Here is a 24,190-nt window from a genome sequence, read left to right as displayed (position 1 = left end):
TTTTGATTAAAAGTATAAAAGAAAATCATGAAAAGCTCATAAACCTCCACCAAGGCTCAACAGCCTCCTTATGAAACCACAATTCAATTCATTACATCTGGATTTTTAATTGCATCTGCACTCAATTTCAATTCCGAACACTCATAAATATCAACCCTCTGAACACACCTGCTCTTTTTCATCAACATTCATCCATTATTCTCTGAGAAAAAGGTGAAAATGTAGAAAATTACTCTGTTCCCCCGACACATGTCACATCCTTCCACAAGGTCCCATGGGAATCGATCCTGCAAACTACCAGACAGAGACCTTCCTCTGCTTCACCCTCTGGAGGTGAAGTCAAGCAGCAGCAGCAGACTCACTCCGGTTGGGTGAACAGAGAGAGCAGCTTGTGCTTGGGCTGCTGCAGATCGAAGGCGTCTCAACACTTCCAGGCTGCAGACTGTGAAACTGATGTGTGTGTGGGTCTGTTGCCAAATGCTATTAACAAATAAATACCATCACACGAGCATGTTAGTGTGTGTGTGTGTGTGTAGTTACACTTAATAAGTAGTGAATGATTTAGACCCTCATTACGTCCTCCATGTTTTTGCACCTTGTCTGTTTGTTAGCACTGGTTTGAAAAACGATCCAGCAATATTCTGTATCCCTCTGCTCCATCTTCTCCAGGCTCTGGTTTGTCTTCTGCAAGAAATAAAATATAAAATAATAGAATCTGAATTTGGGGCCACAAATGTTGTGTTAAAATGTAACATACAAGGTGTTACGTAGGTTTTACTTATGTTAATGTTCATTTAATGCTTAATCCGTCTGTAGAGACATAATCTCCTGTGTCCCGGGGTATTCTCTACTAATCTTATGGGCAAGTATAGTTAATTCAGATATGTCTTCATGTCTGTGTTACAGTTCATTCATTGAGGTCTTAAAAAGTCTTGAATTGAACTTGTTGCAGAAACATTCCGTACACTCAAGAATAAGTCACTGATCAAATAGAAAAACTGCAGAATATCAGGTTTCATGTTATAGAGAGAAATATTAAAGTCAGAGATTGTTAAATGACCATGAATCGCAAACGTTATCAGAGGAATAACCTGTGGCCAGTTGAAGACTGAAAGGCTGCTGCTGCTCAGTGCAGCACAATGCTGCCGCTGGTGGTCGGAGGATGTACTGCAACAACACAGTGCATCATTGTGCATTTTAGAGTACACAAAAATACACAAGTGTTAAAGTCTCACTTGATTTGTCGGTCGCCCCCTGCTGCTCTACACAGGTGACCCTCTCCCCTCAGGTGGAGGTGGCTGCGCTCGGCCTGTAGGGGCTGAACCTCAGCCATCTCAGGTGGCCTGGAATCCCCCGTCTGCCCCTGCAACACACACTGAAGGCAACAGTTTTATTTTTGGAGTGGCCACGGGCACGGTGGCTCACTCCCTAAGGCTCTGGTTCACTCCAGGATGAGACGGCCCTGTGGCACTCTGAGCCGGGATTAACAAGCAGAGAGCATTTTGTCCCGACAGCCGCTCGCCGAAGGTAAACCAGTCAAACTCGGTGTCTGTTGATTGACAAGCTGGTGGTTCTCCAGCGTTCTGCTGAGCCGACAGCCAGGTGCTAACCTGCAAATTATGCTTAGAATTTTGTAGTGGCACGAGCACGATCTGAAATCTCATAAGCATGCTGGATATCAGACATTAAATCCATTAGAGGAGGGAAAGCTTGCAAAGCAGTGTGTTTCTGCACAGTGTTGTACCATGTGAGTGAAAGCATGATTCAGCGATGAACAGAACCTGCACACGAGCAAATCGATTTGACCTCTAATCCGTTTTTGGGCCTTTTTCTGTTGTAAATTATAAATAAATTCATTCCCTCTATTATTTCTTTCTTCCACTGAACGGTCTTCAGCCTGACCAGCTGAGCACAGCCTGTCCCCACTTTTGGTAAGTGTTGATCTGATAAACACTGTAGCTGCACGATGACAGATAGAGAGCTCGGCCTCCTAGTTGTTTAATTGAGTTCCTTAAAGGTAGCTAGATAGAGGTCATGGTACAGTTTGATCTCAAAGCTAAGGTTACACGTTTCTCTTTTGAGCTCCTCCACTGGAAACCTCCCAGAGCCTTAAAAGGGGGAAGTCTCATGTGTCAGCTGGCCTTCTGGTCCCGGTGGCTGCAGGAGTCACTTGGACAAACAGGATTCATGTTAAACTCACAACCAGACAAACATCTCAGAGTTTCTGAGTTACTTCTGTAACATTCAAGCCAGAGAATATCAAACTTGCTAAAAACATTCAAGCACGATTATCCTGCATCTTCTCGCCAAAGTGGTGTTAAGGCGACGTAAATTAAAAATCCAGATAACCCCGGTCACAGTCCTTGCAGCTCTGAGAGGATTTGGGCCTGGGATTGGTTTCCAGCAGACTGAGGCTGTTTGTGTGTCTGCAGGACGACAGGCAGCAGGTGCTTGGTGTCAGGATGTTTGCTCTTATTTCCCTCCGTCTAAAATTAGAAAGTGGCCCGTAGTGTCACCCAAAGATATTCAGACAGGAAGGGAACAATTCAGCTCATGTTGCCGAAAGGAAAGATAAAATATTAACAATGTAGGAAATATCACGTCGGAAATCTAATAATCATTTATAATATAAAATAGTGAATCAAAGTCAGCTCCGACACGTCTGCCAGTTATAACTCTGGGTACAGAAATATTCAGAGAAGCTGTTTTCACACATGACATGTCCCTTAAATCAGGTCCAGACTTTGCCTTTAACGTTTGTGTGGGACAACAGACATCAGGACAACAACAGGAAAATGGCCAGAATATCAGACTGTGGGGGGGAGGGGGGGGGGGTGCAAGGGTGGAACATGCAGGACGCAGGAAGGAGCCTGTCATCTTTGTGGCTCCTCTTTTTCATTTTGAGATATCTGTATTCTTCTAGTTTCGTGTTTAAATATGTGAACTTTTTCCTGCCTCGTTCTCACATTGGCCGACTCTAATATTTTGCAGGAAAACTTCCAGCAAATGTCTGCGGCAGCCGACACGTTCTCACGAAAAATTACAGGAAAAAAGCCAAACGTCGGTGCCTGTCCGACAGAAGGTTACAGAAGATTTGCTGTCTGTGGATTCCATCTATGACCTTTGACCTCCTTTTTACTGTTTGCTTGTAACATCACTGGCGGAGGAATCTAGAATTTACTGGTGCTCTCGTTTGAAGTTGCTAAACGCTAACCCCGACTTCTTGCTGCGTGACCCTCGACTCCCTCCTGTACGAGTCATTAATCTTCCTTTGGGTTTACTTTTATTTCATCCTGAGGTCAGGTTTAAATTTGAGGTTCTCCTTGAGAGACTATTTTCATAAGTAGTTTGTCATCATTTCAAAGTAGCCTTGCCATAAGTAGCGGCTTTACATGCCTTTCTATTTCCAATAGTGACGCTTCTTGTAGCCATGCACCATCTTCAGGACCCAACAAGAGATCTGTAACCTGCTGATGAGTCCGTTGTCATGGGAGCTCATAGTTCTCTAAAGCCAGCCGCAGACGTGTCCGGCTTAAATCAGCAAAGTCAGCAGCTGAGTAAACTACAGGGGGAACACAGCAGAAGACAGTGAGCTCACATAGAGAGAAAATCACAATGGAAGCAAGAACACAAAGAGTCCAACACCAGGAAACCTTTTTAATCGATTTTATTCCATCATATTCAAAGATAAGAGAGAAAGAGATTATTCACAGGATTAAAAGAAAACATGTCCAGTATGAACAGAGAAAAGTTTGACTTTTAGCTTCACTACTTTGTAAAATGATAACTTGAGTGTAAAAGGAGGTTTGGAATCACAACAGGATTTAAGAGAATTTCCAACCTGAAGCTTGAAACACGGAGAACGTTGAAGTGAGAGTCGCTAAAAGATATTTTTTTTCTTCCAAGAAAAAGTCCAATATGTGTTTCACAAATCTTCATAGAACTCTCCAGCTGTAAAATAAGAAAATGCTTGATGTCAGCATTTAAAGTGGTTATATACACACACACACAATTAGTGGCTTTAATATGTAATGATAAATAAAAATAATCATTCATTATTTGACCAACTGCTGAGATGTGATATGTCTGGAATGAAAAATGTACATTTTGGGCCAGACAGTGTTTTAGAACATTTCCCGCTGCTTTGAAATTGAAAACTTCACAAAATGCAAACAGCATCAAATCGAATTCCTGCTCTGAGGTCTGTTAGTAAGCATTAGAAACAAATACCTCAGGTATTTTGACTCAGGTTTTCTGAGAAAAAACTTCATAATTTGAATAAACAGCAACAAAGTTGGTGTCAAGCCTTTTCTTAAAAATCAGTATGATGGGTTGTATCTGCTTTCCATTTGTGCAAGTTGATTTTTGCCTTGATTTGATAAGATAAGTGACCTGAGAAGTGTTATCTGTCTTGCAGGAGTCAGACATGCTGATGGAAGTCAGCTACAGTAACGGGCTGGAGCCGGACCTTTCCCAGCAGTATCCTCCGGCCTTGCTGCCAAAACCAGGCAAAGACAATGCACGGCTTCAGAAACTCAAGAAGAAGAGAACCAAGAAAAAAGGCATTCTCTCTCAGACGCCCGTCCCCTTTCGCTCCTGTTTGTCGCCTGTAAACGAAGCGAGCACGGACCTCGAGCACAGCGACCAGTCCAGCCCATCGAGGACACCAGAATCAGTCACTGCGGACTCATCACTGTCCGGTTTCCCCTCAGGTTCCCGTTTCGATCACTCTGCATTTCCTCATCCTCAGATCAACCCCTACGGTCAAACTGGGAGCTTCCCCCCTCAGCCTTACACGGCTCCGATCAGGGCTTCTGAGGAGCTGGTGGCTCCACTGTACGAGTGCTCCTCTTTATTATTCGATGACGAAACCCCTTTCATGATGCCACCTTCAGCTTCACCAGCCACATCACCACCTGAGCAGCTGCCCGCACTACCTCTTCATTCTGCTTTTAATTTAAACAAGACAACAAGTCCCCATAGCTCAGTCACAACAGTCTCTGCTGCCACTGTGTTGCAATCCAGCCCTAAAATATCAACTCACAGCCTGACCCTATCCCCAGCTGCCCCCAACTGTGTCCCAGGCCCGGCACCTTCTCAAGTTGCAGACCTACCTCCTGTTCCTGTCCTGCTATCACTTTCAAACAACCAGACACCTTTTGTCCCGAGCCAGAGGGAGACAAACGCCACTTTAAAGGACAGCCCTCAAACTCAGATGTCGTCTTGGATTGCCAGATCCACCAGTAATGGCAACCTTGCTCCAAACCAGATGCCCGCTGAGATAACTGCCTCAAAAATATCGCTTGTTGAGGCGGTGAAAGAGTCAAAACCTGACTCCCCACAATCCAGGATTTATACCTCAAAGGCAACATTTTATGAGATCTCTAAACCCCCCTCCATGCAGGACCTCACAGTAATAAACCCTACCTACCATGGAGCATCAATAAATAGAGACAAAACAAAAGTGCCGGTCTTGAAAACTGATCAGAAAATGTCTGTAACCAGGACCCAAAGTGGAAGACCTAAGACTCCCTCCGGCAGACCGTCTCAAATATCCACACCCACTTTTGAAATATCCAGACCTAACCCGCTTTTATTTGCTGCAAGTCCTGATTTACAAGCTCCTGCTATTGCTAAAGAGACTCCACAGAATACATTATTAATTCAAGCTAGTGTTAAACATAGTAAACCTCTTACTTCCACAGAAGAGCCGAAGCAAACTGATGCTAATCAAATAACTTCCATCAAGCAAAGCAGCAATTACAAAGAGATAGAGAACCAGCACACCCGAAGGAGTACAATTAATTTAAGTGTTGCCAATACCGAACTGTATCCCAGAGAGAATTTAGCATCAAGTATCACTGCACCTGGATCTGTTGTGGTCAAACCAACATTGATGGAACCTGTCGAACCACAGCTAAAAACAGACCAAGTTGCAGGGAGGGAAGCTTCATCTTTTCCAAAGGTTCCATCATTTCTGTCAGTTCCAAACACCTCCAATCTCAAACCAACACTGGTGATTTCAATGCAAGCACCAACAAGTCCAAGCCCCCTGTCGACCACAAATCGTCCTCCTGTGTTTGAGGCACGCAAATCCTTGTCATCCTTATTGGAAACTCAAATGACGTTAGCGACCTCCAAGCCCAAATCCCGATCGACTTATTATGGCCTTACTCCATCTGAGTATGCTGCCTTTGGTGGATTTAGGAATGTAGCAGCACATCACAGCCCTGTTACCCGCAGGTCTAAAGAAACCTTGTCAAACCAGTCACAGTCGGAAGTAGCAGTTGATCCATCACACATCTCTAAGTTTGATGCAACAAAACAAATCAATGGAAAGCAAGATCTTCTCTCTTCAGTGGAGGTTTCTGCTGCTCACGCTTTACAGTCTCTGTTGCCTCCAACAGATTCACAACGTCCAGAGGAACTGATGGTCACATGTAGAAAATATCTGTTTGAGGAAAGTCTCTCAGGAGCTCAAAGTTTTGGAATACAATCACTTAAAACATCTAGTGTGAACACTTTAAAACCTGAGTTTCCTCTTGGCTTGTCACAGAAAACAATGCAGCAATCCACAAGTGACGTGTCCACACCACAAGCCTCATACTCTGAGGCCCCAATACCTACAGCAGGTGAGGTACACGCACAAAGTGCAGCACTATTTTCCATGGCTAAATCACTATTTACAACTCCATGCCTGACTGACAGCAGTGGAAAGTTGGGTTCTTACTCAACGTTAGTCAAAGTAGATCCAAATGTAGATACACAGCTGATTGCAAAAGGGAAAGATGCTGATCATGAGAACCGGGTTGTTCAATCTCTTGCTACAGAGAAAGGGCTCAAATTTTTAGGGAGTGTCATCACAAATGGTGCGTCCATCTTAGGAACACAACAAAGCACCAAACTGGCGTCAGAAACACTGCGGCCCAGTAGAGTGGCTACTGAAACCGTCGCACCTAAACGGAGAGAAGTAGTTAACCAGCAAATCAAAGCAAACAGGGAGGATATTGGACCCAACAAGACAAACAGGGGAAACAATTTGCCTTCTAATGCTGCCGGTACAGAATGTGTACCTGACAAAACAAGCTCTGAGCAACAATTCTCGAATATATTCTCTAAAGAACCAGATTCTGCTAAGACAGTGCCCATGCTGCAACATGAGCCAGTTACAGCTTATATATGTTCTGCACAGTCCAACATCCTCGGCGCCAAAACTCAAACTTACAGTCAAACTGTTGAAAACAAGATGAACTTACCCAGAACAGTTCTCTCGTTGATACAACCTCAAGCACCAACCGTTGTAAACCCATATCCTGAAAATACTACACCACAGAGTAAACCCAACCGAGAACCCAAACACCCAGGCCTGTCCATCACTGCAAGCAAATCGCCCACTATATCAGACACTAAACCATCTGTCAAAAGTGAGACAGAACAACCAAAAGTGCAAACAAGAGATCCCCAAAAGACAATCAAAATGAATGATAGTGTACTTCTTAACACACAGAGTAGCATGAGAACCATTGGCCAAGATAAAGTTGTTGAAGGAAAAAGTTTCAACACAAACTCAAGCAAAACGACGGTAGAAATTAAACAAGCCAATGAAACAAGTCTTAACATATCTGCTAAAAATGCAATACTCTTTAGTCAAGCTAGTATAGATGCCAAACAACCAACTAATAGTAATATTAACACTAACAGGGTCAGCAGCTCATCACTAGACCTCCACAACTTGTTGTATCCACAACTCAACCGTGAAAAAGTCAGTTCACTGACAGCGAAAGTGGAAGCAGAAGAAAGTAAATTAAAACAAGCTTCAAGTCTTTCAACAGGAAATGTAGAGCTTACCTCACTGAGTAGTGAAACCAAGTTATCAGACCAACAAGGATTAATAACTGTTAATAGGTTTTCCACAGACACATTCTCACCTGGACAACCAGGAGGTTTAGAGGCTGTTCATCACCTCAAACCTGTTGCAGAAACTGCACAGTCAAACAGATCTAGTTTTGGCAGCAATGCTCACGGGGTTACTGAAGCTAAACTCACCAAAAAGCCCACAACAGAAACTATTTTGCCAATCCTGACAGATCCAGCAGAGGGCAGTAAACCAACATTTAATACTGGACGGGTCAGTAGACCAGGAGTGCCGTCGAGCCCAACCATGAGGCGAGTAGCACCGAGGAGCCCTCAGCTGAGATCAGATAGACCTGGTAGTCAGTCCACAACTAAAGTACCCATTGATGAAAAATCTCTTTCTGGCTCTTTTGCCCAAACAAGGGTCAACATTAACTCTGATGGAAAACACATATCCAACCTTCTCGCTGACCAAAGGTCATCGGAAGCATCCTCACCTCAAGTAACTAAAACTGCTGTAAAAGAACAATCACCTTTAATCAAGCCAATTACTGAGAGTAAATCTGAATCAAGTCCAACTCCAAGAACTAAGCACTCTGTCACAACCAGTGCCGTGTCAACATCTTCCATCTCCACTGGTTGTATAACAGCAGACATATCTAAAGTCAGTGTAGAACAGCAAATCATTACAGTGCCAGGTCATATCATGCCGTCCCAAGAGAATGTTAAAACTGTAGTGAGCTCTCAGTCTGAACTGAAACTGTTCCGGCAATCTGTCATTGAAACAAAGAAATCTAGCAGCCGCACTTTAAATAGTCAAACCTTCTCACAAGCTGCTGTAAATACCTATGCTGCAACTAATATTCAGATCCTTAGTGAAGCCAACAGAGATTTTAGAACCCCTGTTAGCCCTCTTACAGTAACTAAACCTTGGACGGAAACAAGAGCTTCCCCGCGGCCCGAACCACGGGTGAGGAGCACACCTATACGAACATATACTCCAACCATAGTTCAGGGCTCTCAAACTCCTGTGTCTTTAAACAACACAACAGAAACAATACTCTCGTCAGTCATTATGGCAGAACAGATTACTGCCCAGATTACACCTCTTCAAAATGATACATGTACAAGTGCTGTTCCGTCTTTGGCAAAGACTTTCACAGAGTGTATCTCAAAACCAGAAATAAAACCATCCAAGGACACTTCAGTCCCTGAAGTAAAAGCACATTCCCCAACACAACAAGTGAAATCAAACATAGCATCAAATTCTAGTAAGCAGGGAGAACTCCTTTCTACAGATCCTGTTTTAACCAGTAAACCCACCTTTAAACCAAAACATCCCATTAAACAGATAGAGTCAAGAACCTCCTCTGCCACTGTAGAATCAAAACCCCCAGTAGTAAAACAAGATGTAAAGTCAACTCCCCCCGATCCGGTCCAGATTAGTAATGTTCAGTCTTCGTCAGAGCTCCCAGTGCAGAACATTTCTCCTGCAAAGCCAGCAACAGATTCTGACATGAAACCATCCATAGTTAAAGCTGCTGTGATTGACTCTGCCACTCCTGCCTCTCTGCCTCAGGCCTCAGTCTCAGTCAAAGCTCCATCACCAAACAGAGGAACATCACCGTCATCTCAGCAAAAAGCTGGACTCAAAGACAAGGACGTTCCGAAGACCAAAAGGACTCCTGCACCGATGAACGCCCCAGCAGCCGAACCCTCCACGAAGTCAACGACATCAACTGCATCTTCAATTGCTGATAAGAAGGTTGTTACAGCAGAGACACCCCCTCAATCGGCTCAGCCAAGAGCTGTCGAGAAGCCCAAAGGCCTTAAGGGTAGGCTCAGCGGATGGACACGGCTCAAGAAACACATGGTTGTCGAGCCAGACGAACCAGAGTTTCCACAGATTGAGGCCAAATCTCAGGTCGTCGACAGTGGCAGCAACGAGACAACAGATGCAGGTGGTAGCGATAAATCGGTACCTGACAAGTGTGTCATTCAGGATGTGGTCAAGAACACAGAAGCTCCTATTGCGTTGAAGATGTGGGACGCCCTCCTCTTTCATATGTTCTCCACAAAAGAGCGTATAATGCAACAGGTCAACAATACCAAGAAGGATTCAGAAGAGAAAAAGGCCTCGAAAGACAATCAGGCAGAAGTCCCCTCGTTTGTCAGTCGCCTGCCAATTTTGCTCTACAGTCCCCGATTTGACGCCAGGAAGCTTAAAGAGGCAGCGGAGAAGCCGCTCACCAAAATATCCGCTGTGTTTGAAAGGGGGCTGATAAAACGCAAGTCTCAGGAGGACGAACACAAGGACTTCAACAGAAAAGCCAGAGGATTTGGGTCGTCGAAAAAAGTGGATATGTAAAATGAACTGAAGCTTTGAGAGTGAAGAGTGATTTTTTCTGGTCGGTGATTTATTGTGAGATCGGTGCAATGATCTCAGCAAACTCGAACGAGAAGAAACACATCGCGAGAATCTGGAAGAAAACAGACGAGAAACAATTTCTGCAATAGAGTTAATTTTATGAATCAGTTATTGATTCCTGCCTAACCAACATCTACTGTTTTCTAATTGTTTGAGCAATAGTATTTCCATTGGTAATTTAAAATAAAAATGTCTTTGTAAAATGGATTTTTGCATATTCTCAGTATGCGTTACCCGTGAAAACGTCAAGAGGTGATCCAGGGCGTCTTTGCACTTTTGATGCTGTGAAATAAGGAATATGAAAAAAAGACAAAGACAGCAAAGAACTCTGAAACTCTACTCGGTTGGATTTGTCTTGTTTCATTTGATGATGGCGTAGGTTGGATGTGGTGTTGAATGAACGATCTGTAGAAACTCTGATAAATTAAATTAAATTTGTCATGCTCCACCTTTTTCTATTTTTTTTAACGAAGTTGGGCTGTTAGCGTTCACTCCGCTGGTAGGCAGTGTTTTACCTCTGTAACAAATAGGGCTTTTACATTCCTGGAACAACAGGGCAGATGGGTTTAGAGGATGAAGATGGAATGAAGGTTTGAAGTCTGGTCAGAACAGATTAAGGTTCCTGAAAGTCGGGTGTGGATGGAAATGTGATGGGAGCAGAAAATACTGAGGCTGGTGCATTTTGGGACGAAGCAGCGAGGTTCCATAAACCAGAAAGGTTGTGACAGCAGCAGAAAGATCTATGTGAAAGTGACATTTCATGGCTTTTGAGGCTTTAGCAGGTGTTAGCATGTTGCTATAGAAGCTGTTGTGTTGTTTTCCATGAGATGACCATCATGATGTGGAATTTGTTTTATAAGAGGGGACTTTATAAGCTAACTATTGCCCCATTTATTACATTGAAGCTTCATCTATGTATTTGTTTACTGTGTGATTTAAAAAATGCATAAAGCTGAAAGTGAAATTCTTGTGTTTATTTCTCCTTTTTATTTTCCTGAGGCTGCAGTGGACAAATTAACTTTAACAATTAAGGTTTAACACGAGTCCCACCTGGTTTAAAAGGTGACACAGATCTGATCTGTCTGATCTTGTTCTATTTTTTATTGTCATCAAACATCCATGAAAAGTCCAAAATCTAAAGTTTTGAAGTCACAATAAACCTAGCTACTATGTGCAATAAGAGTGAAACTGTTAAGACATCTTGAAATCAGCTGGAAACAAATCAAATATTTAAAAACGTCACTGAGGTAACTTTTCTAGACTATTTTAAACACATTTATACATTTAAGGTAACTGAGTATTCATCAATCGACTTATTGATTTAATGTCAGTAAGTCATTAATTCAATAGCCTAAGCTTAACATAAATGTAATATATACAGTTAATTATGTTTTATGTAGCATATTAACAAAACAGTTATGTCACGATTTACCGCTGTTTTCCCACAGAATCTGGATTGAGGGGTTTTCTCACCTGACAGACAGTTCTCATCTTCCTCAACAGAAACCTTCTGGTACTTCCCGTGACTCGTCACCACAAATTTGTATTTTTTACCAGACGAGCTCTCCTGAAATTCAGTTCAGAACAAACAACGTTATCAGTAGATAGGCTGACAAACTTAACTTCCTCATTATTCAATGGTATTTAAAGTTTTGATTTCAGTATACAAGTTTAATAAGTGACGTTGTCCTCTGGTCGCAGTGAGTATGAGAGTTTCATGTGCAATTCTAAAACAAGGCCCCTTAACGTAATAAATAAAATAAAACATTTATTTCTTATATACAAATATAATAATAATGATAATAATGCTAATAATAACACGTATTTGTAAAACACCTTTCATGAAAGATTTGCAGCTCAAAGTGCTTTACATTAAATACAGTTTAATATATTTTGTAATTAAAACTAGGAAGAAAACTGAACTAAAATAGCATTCATATATATTTAGATATATATACATTATTCCTATTTTGATATTCTATTTTATTCTATTTTATTGTACAGTGTGTGAAACTATAGAGCCTGAGAAAAGAAATTTAAAATAATTTAAGTTTGAATAGATATTAAAGCACAGAAGTGCCGGCAGGTTAAAGATCAAAGATAATTATATTTAATAAACAAAAGTAATAAAGTTTGATTCAGCCGTTGACAGATTTGGATGTGAGTTGGTACCTTCCCGTCCCGGCCTGGAGATAATGTGTCACCGAAGCTCTCCCACAGATTCTTCTTGTTGGAAACTCCTCCAGGTTTTATTTCCTGCAAAAACAAAAAAAAAACAACGACGTGCAAAACTGTCACCTCTGTTCAATGAGCTGTAAGAAGCTGCTGCTGCCACACGGGGGCGACGTGCGCTGACTCATTCACAGAACATGAGAAGAAGCTGGGGTGGGGATGCATGAAGGAACAGAGAATAATGACCAGTTGGTGAAGAAAGAAAAACTGAGAGAGAATAAACAGCATAGAGAACAAAGATTGATCCGGAGGTGAAGTGATCCGTGCATCCTGTCAAACCTGCAGCAGCCAATCAACACATCTCACACAATCAGAGTATTCAATTACTGTGAGAGTATTTCATGGAAGTACTTACTGCAGGTTTGGAGGGCGAGCTGCACCTGCTCCCATCTTCACCTCCTCTCACCCACTGGTTGATGAGATCAGCCACGCCCACTTTTAAACCATCCGCATCCTGCTGAGGAAAACCAACTTTCAAACTATATTCTCATTCACTGATTGAAAGGAGTTGTGTAAATAAAGCTGATCACACATTGTGTTTGTTAATCGTCTCTTGACCTTGGAGGCTGGGACGGAGGTGTTCTGGTTCCAGGCGTCTCCGGCTTCAAACAGGTTCTTCTTGGCAGCGACGGGTTCGGTCGGACTCGTCAGGTCGGTGAGAAGCTGAGCTCCGAATCGTCCTTCCTTCGAGGAGAGCTGTGGAAACACAGGGAGGTTCAATCCAACATGACAACAACAGTCAATGTCTTAGAACTGACGCCTGAATCTAGACACACAACAATCTGGGCTGTGTCTGAAATCACAGGAACAACAGAAAAACACAAATGACTCTGCAGGAGGAACTCGGGCTCGGATCAGAAGTGACGGATTCACCACAAGCGGGTGAAAGTATTAGTTTCCTTCAGATGCTGACACTACACTTTCTCTGCTTTGTGTTGTGATGTGCGTTGAACTTTTGGACGTTGATGTTTGAACAGACATGAATTTAAATCCTCTCTACTAACTAAAGTAGATGTGTAAAAGAAACCCCTGGAGACCATCTTTCAAGTGAGAGTTTTCTCATAAGATCTAAAGCGTTAAAGCGTTATATATTTGGTATTTTAGATCCTCCAACAAAACCCCTTTTTAATGATAAATAGTCAATAAATAGAAATAACTTGTGTATCACCTCCAGAGCTTGTGTGTACAGCTCTCGTTTCTTGTCGATCTTGGAAACAGCCACAGGGGGCGACGTCTTCTTTACGCTGCCGGTGCTTCAGAAGAAACGTAGACGATCAGAAACATTAAAGAGTTTTCATCATGTTTTATATCTGCACTTGAGATTAGATACAACACAGGGAAAGTTTGAAAATAACTGAGCACGACAAGCAACTTTCTAAACTACACTTTTTGTTGTGTATAAAGACTGAGTTTTTTTTTATCTAGATCTGTTTTATTAGGCTGCCGAGCTGTTGAATCTCACAAACACACACTCACCTCCTCCTCAGAGACTCAGTTCTCTCGATGATCTAGAAAAGACACAGAGTTTTTATTTGGGCCAAATAAAAACCTGATGTGTTTTTATTTGATCTGTTTTTTGAGGGAAGAGTTTGAAAGAAATCTGCAACATGGACTGAATCAGAGTGAGCTGTTTTTATTTGAATGTGTTTTTAGTGACGTAAGCAAAGAAAAATGACAGAGTGGGATAACATGAGGACCATGAACACAATCACAGACATATGAAAAACCTCTAAACAGACAAACTGCCACTTGATTGTCATCTGGCTTTTCTCTTTGTAGTTGTTTTGCATATTTGTATAGTTATTTTGTTTCTTTTCGTAGTATTTGAGTCACTTTGTATTTCTTTTGAGCGTCAGTGTGATTATTTTTCGGTTTCTCTATCCCCCCGTATCTCTGAGGTTGTTTTGGGAGATAAGAGTTAGAGTCTCTTCGTCATTATTTTAAATCACTGGAGTCTTTTTCCTCCTCTTGATGGTTATTGGCGTCTCTTTCATATTATTTTTTTGAGCTTTGTAGCAGTTGTGTGTCTTTTCCTGGTTGTTTTGTGTCTATTTGTAGTTTTAATTAGTCTCTAATCTCACTATGTGTTTGTTGTGAGTCCTTCTGGAGCCTTTTCGAGTCCCGGTAGTTGATCTGCGTCTCTTTTAATTCATGTGTTGTCTTTTTTTTGTCTTTTCATAGTCCATGTGTGCATTTTAAATAGTTGTGTCTGTCTATAGGAGGTTTTTGCGTCTCTTTAAGTATTTTTGTGTCTTAACTTTGACTTTCAAACCAAGGCCCAGTGTTCAGGATTAATCGCTCCATGCCTGAAACCTCGGTACTCTTTAAGCAGCTGCTGACCTTTGACCCTGACCATGGTACTCACTGTGCATTTCCCGTCAGTAGAGACTCTGCTGTTGATTTCATCCTGTAAAGACACAACGTGCTGAGTGACCTGCAGCTCTGACATCCCTCTGTGTGTGTTTTGTGTATGTGTTGTACTCACTGGGTAAAACTGTATGAGGAGTTTCTGGTGCCGCCGCAGAAAGAATGACAAGATGTATAATGAGTGAATCACCACAGGCTCATGGGAAACTGTGCACTGTGCTGGTTTGTTTTGAAGAAGATATAAAGTATAAATTACTTGTATCATTGCCTTTAAGCAAAGACACCAAATCCCTTCACCTGCTGCTAAATATTTTAGATCTAACTAAATCATTTATTGTTTGGCTTCATTTAATACCTTGAAGGTCGGGCTCATGGGGCCGTAGTTTACCGGCTCCTCCCCCTCGCTGCAGAGAGAACTCACAGATCTTCTGTTCACCTCCTCGCTCCTCGGGTTCTCCACTGAACCCTACGACAACAACGATGTCACATAAAATAAGATTAGATAAGTCCTTAATCCTGAGTCCCCATTAATCCAGAGAGTATAAAGTCTAAAAAACATCACTGAAAACATAAATTAACAATATAGAGTGTATTATAGTGAATATACAAATATATTTGAAGTTCATGCAGAGCCTGGGACTAATGAAACAATAATATAAATAAAAAGTACTACTGAGTAATACTGTAGATGTAACAGCTGCATTAGAAAGCCAACCTTGTTTGGGGTCTCGTGCTCTTCCTCCTCCTCCTCTTCCTCTCTGTTCCTCTGCTCCCTCCTGAGGTGAAGGTCGTCCCTCTCTCCATGTGTGAAGCTCAGCTCTTCTTCCTCCTGATCTTCTTCCTCTCTGTAGCTCTGTCTGGTGTCTGCAGTCCTCCGCTCCTTCTGCAGAGCGGGCTGCACATCCTCCTCCTCCTCCTCTTCCTCTCTAAGCTCCTCCTGCTCCACCTCCCCGTCCACCCTGCAGGCCGCTCCGCTGTGGAGGAGAAGTGGTTAACAAAGCCCAGGCATGGTCAGGTCCGAGGATGCAAACACACAACAGATGCTGGACAGAGGAAGCAAGTTAAGATTAGAAAAAACATGTGAGACAGTGAGTGGAGAACCCACCGGGGCCTCATGGTCCCTGCAGCCAGGTACGAGGCCCTGTCGGCGGGATGTCCGGTGGCGTGCTGCAGCCTGGCGTCCTGCGGCAGAAACACTGACGAGCTGTACGAAGTCCTGACTTCCTTTTTGCTGCACGGAATCTAAAATAAAATAAAAGCCTCGCAGGTTAACGTGCTTGATGATGATCTGCAGAATATTCAGAGACAAGTTGATTTGAAAAGACTGTTTTCAGATTCTCTGCTTCGTCTTCTGGAGACTTTGACTACACAGTTTGGAGCTTTATGTTGTTTTTGCCTCAGTAGTTTCACAGAGTTTCTCATTAAGAGCTTGATGAGCGCACTTGTAGCAGCGTGCTCGTAAACCAGGCCCCTGGTTCTTTAATGAGTTCTTTCCGAGTGTACAAAAAAAAGCAGGTGATAAAAAGGTTGCATGCAGATAATTCCGATGTTAGTCATGATAACTGCTGTCGGACGACTGACGAGATGTTTCAGGAGTTCACTTTCCACAGACTGCTCTTTTTACCTTTGCAGAACTTTTACATTCACAAAAAAGCCTCAAAAACAACATCGCGTGTCTGAGATCATCAAGGTTATTACACCTCGAGAGATGATCCTGATTTTCTGTAGCAGATTTAATGAAAAATTATTCAATAGTGTATGATTTGGCTCCAGCTCAAAGCCTCTCGCACCTTCTCTGCAGGTCTTGTTGAAGTCTCCTGTGGCCGACTGCTTCCTTCCAGCTCTCGTCCCTCCTCTTCATCCTGTTTCTCCTCTTCAGGTCCTGGTTTCCAGCGCGGCGCGGTGCTGGGTGTCCGCTCCCTCACCCGACAGACGCCCTGCACCTCCTGCTCGTTACGATTCTCCAACCTGTGACTCCAGTCGCTGAAGCCCTCGTCCTCCTCCAGGACCAAGCGGCACCGGGGCTTCAGCTCCCCGTCCAGCCTGAGGAGCATGTGGAGATCAGAGGAGAACTTAAGGGACTGATGAGATGATCCAGGATGAACTGAATCCCAGTAGACACATAAAACACACAACGTGCAGCACTGTGACACACACCTGAGGATACGAAACTCACGCTTACTTTACTTTACAACTAGAGCAGAGATGGTATAATAATACTGTTTGGCCGTTTATAAAGTATTTATTATTTGTCGGACTAAAGGAAAGTGGGGGAAAAAGTAAAACTGCTTTATCTCTGAACAATCCTGTGTCACAGGTTCGTCTCCCACTTTGAGGTTTAATACATTTGTTTTTGCTTCATAATCAACATGAGATGAACATGTCATCACCTGAAGCTGTTATCAAGTGAACAAGGTAATCATCGAATACAATTCTGTACTTTTATTGATATTTTACAACTATATCCTTATTTCCAGTAGTTCAAAGGGAGTTTTGTGCAGAAACTAATAACAACTTTATGAAAAGCCCTTGTTATGTATTTGTTGTTGTCTGAAGTTTTGTCAAACAGTATAATTAAACTGATCTTTGCTCCGTTTGTGAAGTTAAAGAGCTGTGAGTCTTTTTATCCAGCTGCATCTTTAATGAGATCCACCGGTGTGGGAAAGGGGGCGGGGCTAAGAGAGGTGACAGGTGGCAGACAGGGGAGGGTCAGTCTCCATGGCAACAGAGACGGTCACCATGGAGACATCAAACAGAGCAGCACAGTGATGGACACGACTCCGATCAACACTAACACATGATGATGTATTATCCTGTTTCTTATAGTTTCTTATCTTATCTTTTTTTGCAAACAACTTTTTGAATCTGAAACAAAGAAGACGATGATGCAAACTCTGGATTTCTCTGATTAATCTTCTTGTTAATAAAACACTTGAAGTGTTAAGCTGTTTTTTCTTTTTTTATATGAAGCTCCTGTTTCCTGTAGTTTATTGCAAAAGGCTGAAGACAGAATAAAACGCATTGTTCTGAAGTTTTACGACTGTTCTTAAGGAACCAAACATAACTTGTTGCCGAACCAGTGGTCAGATTAATACTCATACTCTCATGTCGGGCGGAACAATGAGGTTAATGACCGAGGCCGAGTCGGATGAGTGAAGCACATTTGAACACATTCAGCAGTTCTCAGTCTCGGGGACGAGGATGTTTCCCTCGGGAGTTCCTCCTCCGACGTCGGGTCGAACAACAAACTGAGGAAAGTGATTTTCTCAGCTCGTTCAGCTGCAGCTTCACTGGACACAACGTTTCCTCTGAACTCAGCAGCTGAGCCTGAATCAACTTTAACAAGCAGCACGGTCACATCCAATCTGATCCAAACAAGTGCATCCTGTCAGCAACAAAGATCTGCAGAAATCCGTCTGTGCAGGAGGACGAGCACCAACCAGGGAACTTTTATTTTACCTACTCAATGATTTATTAATCGTTTCTAAGTTATTAGTGACAACTCATGTAGAGATTTGTATAAATGCACGAACAGCAACTTGTGCAGATGTCTTTGTTTTGAGCTCCTCCCTCCACTGCGGTCGAACAGTCCATTTGAATTCTGTCAGGATCATTTGTTCAACAGGACATTAAATATTGAAGTTACTTCAAACTGTTGATTCTCCACTAAATCCATAATAACTCGGCTACACATTAGTGACACTCATAGGTTTTAATTTGTTAACCTGCAGCGGCGCCAATGAAACCAAATTCAAATCAGCAAGATGCCGATTTTTATTTGAAGTTCCACCAGACTTATAAATATCAGTGCGATTTATTCCAATCATCAAACAAACATGAGTTTTCCCCTGAGAACATTTTAATTTAATTTAATTAAAAACACATTGTTAAAGGAAGTGAGTATATATGTTTGTATGTTAAGTTTTCTGTTCATTATTAAAAGCATCAGCATCACACTCACTCCGGCCTGTGTGTGTCTTCATGGTGATGGCTGGGCTCGCCCTCTCCTCTCTGGAACTCCCTGGTTCTCCTCCTCTGCTCCCGCTCCACCTCCTCAGCGTCCTCCTGGCTCCGCTGGGCCGTCACCCTGAAGGCAGCGTGGACACAAACACACACTCGTAAACATCAGCCTGGAAGGAGTCAGTCAACATCTCAAAGATCAGAACCCTTTCTCTCTCTCCTCCGAGAGTTTCTTCCCTTTCAGTCTCTTTAAAGAAATTAAAATTCAAACCTGACAAATGTTTGTAATTTGTCTGATTCAACAGTTTGAGAAAGATGATTTTCTCAGGTTTGTGGATTTCAAATATAATAAAAGACGACTTCTCCCACATGAGAGTTAATTCCCTTCTTCTGTCTGATGAGTTTTAGTTTGCAGTGGGCGGGACCTGATAACAATAACTCCTTTTATTGCCCATGCACATCTGGAAGAGCTCGATCCAGCTGCTGTGCTGTTTCACTTAATCCAAACCTCTGGAGGGAAACAAAGAGCGAGGGAGGAGGAGGTGAAGGTGAAGGGACGGAGGTAGAGGAAGAGGAGGAGGAGGAGGAGGACAGGGAGAGGAGGAGGAAGAGGAAGACTTTATTCCTGCCGACTTTCATCTTCAGAAAATGACGTCAGGAAACGAGAACTGTGGAAACATTGAGCCGTCTGATTGGCTGACGGCTTGAAAAGGTCGAACTCTGAGCACAGAAACTGTTGATTGGGAACAAACAAGTTTTTCACAGTGATGTCATCGTTTTACGAGGAAAATTCCAGTTTTTCACAACTTGGATTCCTTTTTTAAAAGCCTTGATGGTATTTCTTAATTAATAACTGAAAGCTGGGAAAAAAGCAACATCACTGAAAAGAAACTCAAGAAGTTAGAATCTGTCCAGAAGTGTTTTGCATAATCCTGCTGACTAAGAGAAAGACAAGCAAACAAAAGATGAATGCATAAAATCCTTGCGATGAACTTTATGTTTACTGGCTTTTAAAAACCTCTAAAATAAATATTTTCTGCACTTTCTGATAAATAAAAAATACTCTCCCTTTTATCTATCAAAGGTAACCATCTTTGTTGAGAGGTCTCTCTCCGTTTGAAATCCCTGGTAAAGCCCCTTGACGTTTAATTTGCCCTGTGGATTTTTTTTTTTACTGTGGCACCATAATGCGATTTTTATACAAGTGTGTTACTGTTGTGTTTCTTTTCGCTCACACACACATAGTGTCTGGTAAAATCAGTTTGTGATCACATCACTGCAGCATCACAAAAACACGCCACAGCCTCGGGGTCTGTTGGTTTTTTATTAAACACGAAACATCCAAACCATATTAACCAACTGTGGCTCGGTTGAATGCAAAAAATAATTATGATTAACAGTCCAAACATGTCGACTCCTCTCGTCTCCATGAGATCATCACCAAACATCCTTAATGTGCAGAGAACCAACGATAAAAGCCTGATTAAAAGGTCAGTGGTTGAAGCTGCTGGTTGAGCCATCGGCCTTGAACCGGTTCTGAAGCGGTCATTATCATGTGGGAGCGTGACCTACATCTGATGGTTCCCAGTGGAGACGTGGTGGGATCAACGTGGCAGGACTCAGTCTTTACTTGATGTGTGACTGTTTCAGCTTCTCACTCAGGGCTGTGTGTTTTTAAAGGAGATGATTGAAGTGAGGATCAGGTTCAATGTGGAGGTGAAAACTCTCCTCTGACACTCCAGCACATCCTCTCATCCACTGAGAGATACACTGATCCATCCATCCATCATCTGCACTGAGATTTGGATGTTGTGAGGGGAGCAGGAGCCAATCTACCTGATATTTGGCGAGAGGGGGTCACCAGGGTATCGCAGGACCGACATACAGCTACACAACCTTTCACACTCACATGAACAACTCTGAGTCTCCCATTAACCACAGCCTGCACATCGCTGGACTGTGGGAGGAAGCTTGAGTCACCATCAGAAAACCCAGACAGACACCAGGTGATCATGCAAACTCCACACAAAAAGATCCCGCTGAGGCAACAGGGCCGACTGCTGTACCACTATGCCACCCATTCATATTCAGGCTCCTAATTTGAATATGGGTCAATACTTTCTATTGCTGCAGATCCTCTTTTCAGCCTCTGTCTCACTTTTGAAATTTGCATCGCAAAAAACAACAAAGGAAAGAAACACTAATAAAAGCATCAAATGTCTCCTTCATTAAATGTAACACCTCATTTAAAATCCTGTGATATCATTCGATCAGACAAATGAAAGCCAGCGATTGTGTTGCCTACAAGACAAAGTAGCTGCTGCAGATTCTTTGTGTAGAAAGGTAGATTCTAGTCGACAGCGTTAAGGAGGCGACGTCACTGCCCTCGTCTTTCAAAAGCCTGAGACTGAAGCAGCTGCAGAGGAGACATGTCTTCTCCTGTGTGTGCAGCACATTGTGGAGTTCACGCCACCTCCAGGGTCTGATGGGACATTTAACAGGACGCTGTGAAGCACAAATGTGAAACAAGCAGATTATGGAGGAAATCTCTCCGACACACATCACTTTTTCCACCATTTACACAATGAGGCAATGGAGGCCTGGGGAACGGCATTCTCTTTGTGTGTGTGTGTGTGTGTGTGTGTGTGCGTGTGTGTGTGTGTGTGTGTGTGTGTGTGTGTGTGTGTGTGTGTGTGTGTGTGTGCCGGGGCAGGAGGGCGTCCAGGACTCAGCCAGATGATGTCATGGCCATTAAGGAGTTTGCAGCTATAAAGGAAGCCATTGAATCAAAGTGTCATTTTTCGGTGACGTCAAATGGAAATGTTCCACCGAGGAAACAAGGAGCTCTCTGACAATGAGGAGAAGTGGTGAAGGGTGAAAAATGAGAAAAGAAATCTAAACTCCTGAGCCCGTTGGAGAAGAGGACTCAGAGCCGACTGAGGGAAGAGCCAAAACTCTGCTGCTGTTCTCAGATCTGTGCTGTGACCGAGAGCCCAGATCCTGCACATGTGGAACAGTCCACACACTATTACATCTGCATTAATTTACAGTTGTTTCTATTTTCAGCAGTTGCCTAAACTCCGAGCTGCTTTCAGTCGCCTCCTGGTCTCAGACGACGGGTTTGAAGGCATCTGAACCGTGTTGACGACCACAGGCTAGCGTGCTGCTTCATCTGTGTGGCGTTCCACAGGATTCGATTCCAGGTTTCTTATAGTTTTATTTTTGTGACCTCTGCGCAGATCTCAAAGGAGATCACTGAGTAATAACACTGAAGCCAGGATCACCTAAAGTTTTTGTATTTTAAATGACTTCTGCACAAGAGCAAACTTTTTTGGAGATGCCACGTTCGCATTGGAAAATTGAAAATGTTTTTCTATCTAGACTTGTTTACTGACGTTATAAAGTGAGAAGTAGATTCGCCTCCTGCTGAGGATTCAGGAGAAATCACGTTTCAAGCAGTCACACATTGGCTTCACCTTCTAGACCTGGAGTCTGTCTGTAAAGACACAGAAACTGGATTCATCCACATCATTTACATTATTCAAAATCAGTATTTCCTTAAAAAGAGTACAGAACATCAGGCACTTCGGCTGATTCATGCTTTATAACAGAAGTATTTGAGCATTGTATTTTCACGCCCTATTGAAATCAAACACACTCTGTTTTCAATCGATGGGAAAACCCCTCATTTCATCCAGGACACACAGATTCAGTCGTTTCTTCTTCAGCTCCCAGAAGCTCAGAAACTTCACTTGTTCTCTCACGTGCGACACGATGAAGATGATTTAAATAGTTTCACTGTCAGAGATGTTGACCGGCTGAGATCCTTCTTGTTAATTGAACCTAAACTCAATCAAACCTCAGCTCTCTGCCTGTATGTGGATTCCATGGCTCTCCATTGTAAGAAGTGGTGAAAATGGTCGACGGCACGGAAACCACCGGGATTATTATATATATAGTTTTTTTCCATTCGACTATAAAGAGCTAAGGATGAGTCAGCTGATGATCAGTCGACCATGTAATTTTGGTTAAATGATGTGATTTTAACCACTGGTGATTAGGTTGCATTACGACAGTTCCTGTTTTTGTGTCACCAATGTACATCAATCATTTAACGATTTACAATTTAATGTAATGTTTCAGATGGTTTCAGACATTGTATTTCATATGATATATAAATATATACATATATAGATATCTATATATTCTAATGTGTGTTTGTGTTCTGTGTTTAACGTGGCTGCAGATTTGTGGACGACTAATGACGTAAAAGGAAAAACAACAATTCTTTGGACGTCAGTCCAGAAACGATGCATTATCACCACCACTCACAGCTAAAATAAATATATCTAGACTGAAAATAGTTTAATACAAGTAAAAGTCTTGCATTTAAAATTTTACTTGAGGAAAAGTATGTCTAGAACTATGTACTTTAACTGTCAAAAGTAACATATGATCTGTCTGTGTACTATGGCAATGACATAATGTAATATACATGCATTAATATGTAAGTGGAACATTTTTGTTGTACTTGTTCATTTACTTAGGTAATAAACTGATCATGTCTTCATGTGTGATATTTTAATCTTTAAAGTAACTCGATAAATACAATTTATAATTTGGAGTAAGAGTTTTCCGTAGAAGAAAATGGAAATACTCAAGTACATCACAAGTGTTTCAAGAATATACATTATACATTTGAGTAGTTGAGTAATTTCCTTTTGAACTACTATCTAACTCGGATTACAAAAAAGATTGGGATTAATAAACAAAAGACACATTTTGTAGAATTACTCAAATATGGTTTGTTTGCACCATTATTATGAAATTCCACATTATGGAAATTTGTATCAATGCAGGTACCGATAAGAAAAAATAGATGTTGTTCTCTCACCTGATGAGGTTCTGCAGGAGCTGCTTGCTGGAGTTCCTTCTTCTGTTGGAGGACATGGTGGACTGAGCTGCACCGGGTCCTGGGTTCAGGTCCTGGTAAGTGGTCCTGGGTTCAGGTTTAGGTCCTGGTCTGTGGTCCTGGGTTCAGGTCCTGGTCTGTGGTCCTGTGGCTCTGGATCTGTTCTTGGTTCTGGAGACTTTTCTTACAGCTGCTCTCTTCTTCTTCTCATGTCAGCCTCTCTCTCTCTCTCTCTCTCTCTCTCTCTCTCTCTCTCCACCCTCCATGTGGTTTTCATTGAAGCATTTTGACACCCTCCATCCCCCCCACCCAAACTGGGGTCATGTGACTCTCCCAAGGGGAAAGTAAGATGATATCATAACAGTGGATCAGTCACAATATTGTACGCATGTACAGTTTTACCATTCAAGTCAATTTATTGGGACACACACACACAC

The 24,190-nt window shown here is 42.4% G+C and overlaps 3 protein-coding genes across 5 annotated transcripts in view; 1 reads left to right on the top strand and 2 right to left on the bottom strand.

Annotated features, from left to right (window-relative positions):
- The window catches only part of LOC133957318 (troponin T, fast skeletal muscle isoforms-like), a 133,975-nt gene that overhangs the window by 14,923 nt on the left and 94,862 nt on the right, over positions 1-24,190 (bottom strand). The gene's annotated exons all lie outside the window — the stretch shown is intronic.
- On the top strand, positions 1,281-11,240 carry LOC133956447 (mucin-2-like). Of its 3 annotated transcripts, XM_062391504.1 has the most exons (4): positions 1,281-1,527; positions 1,897-1,931; positions 4,418-6,632; positions 9,434-9,762. In XM_062391504.1, exons 3-4 carry the CDS (start codon positions 4,427-4,429, stop codon positions 9,610-9,612), a joined length of 2,385 nt encoding a protein of 794 aa, XP_062247488.1. In that variant the 5' UTR covers positions 1,281-1,527; positions 1,897-1,931; positions 4,418-4,426; the 3' UTR covers positions 9,613-9,762. The 3 variants fall into 3 exon arrangements, with proteins under 3 accessions (XP_062247488.1, XP_062247469.1, XP_062247479.1); XM_062391485.1 differs by having other exon boundaries at positions 1,304-1,527; positions 4,418-11,240; XM_062391495.1 differs by lacking the exon at positions 1,897-1,931 and having other exon boundaries at positions 1,304-1,527; positions 4,418-11,240.
- On the bottom strand, positions 3,671-23,903 carry LOC133956796 (lymphocyte-specific protein 1-like). Its single transcript, XM_062392110.1, has 15 exons — positions 23,736-23,903; positions 18,843-18,968; positions 16,672-16,924; positions 15,987-16,123; positions 15,597-15,855; positions 15,237-15,347; positions 15,000-15,023; positions 14,880-14,921; positions 13,991-14,022; positions 13,683-13,767; positions 13,073-13,210; positions 12,870-12,968; positions 12,455-12,538; positions 11,756-11,849; positions 3,671-3,951 (listed from the first exon to the last, which is right to left on the bottom strand). The coding sequence occupies exons 1-15, from the start codon at positions 23,789-23,791 to the stop codon at positions 3,926-3,928; spliced, it is 1,566 nt and encodes a 521-aa protein (XP_062248094.1). The 5' UTR covers positions 23,792-23,903; the 3' UTR covers positions 3,671-3,925.

The sequence above is a fragment of the Platichthys flesus genome, chromosome 1 (genome assembly GCF_949316205.1).
Source record: "Platichthys flesus chromosome 1, fPlaFle2.1, whole genome shotgun sequence".
NCBI classification, from domain to species: Eukaryota; Metazoa; Chordata; class Actinopteri; order Pleuronectiformes; family Pleuronectidae; genus Platichthys; species Platichthys flesus.
The sequence above is the reverse complement of the archived record's forward strand: the minus strand, read 5'-3'. Positions and strand labels throughout refer to the sequence as shown.

What these genes read in the sequence shown, in the direction of transcription:
- LOC133956447 (XM_062391495.1), top strand. Translation starts at nt 4,427, where the DNA reads ATGCTGATGGAAGTCAGCTACAGTAACGGGCTGGAGCCGGACCTTTCC.
- LOC133956796 (XM_062392110.1), bottom strand. Translation starts at nt 23,791, where the DNA reads ATGTCCTCCAACAGAAGAAGGAACTCCAGCAAGCAGCTCCTGCAGAAC. An exon ending in CTCCTGCAGAACCTCATCAG is followed by an intron (nt 18,969 to 23,735) that starts GTGAGAGAACAA and finishes CGCTGCCTTCAG; the next exon opens with GGTGACGGCCCAGCGGAGCC. An exon ending in CTACTGACGGGAAATGCACA is followed by an intron (nt 14,023 to 14,879) that starts GTGAGTACCATG and finishes TGTCTTTTCTAG; the next exon opens with ATCATCGAGAGAACTGAGTC.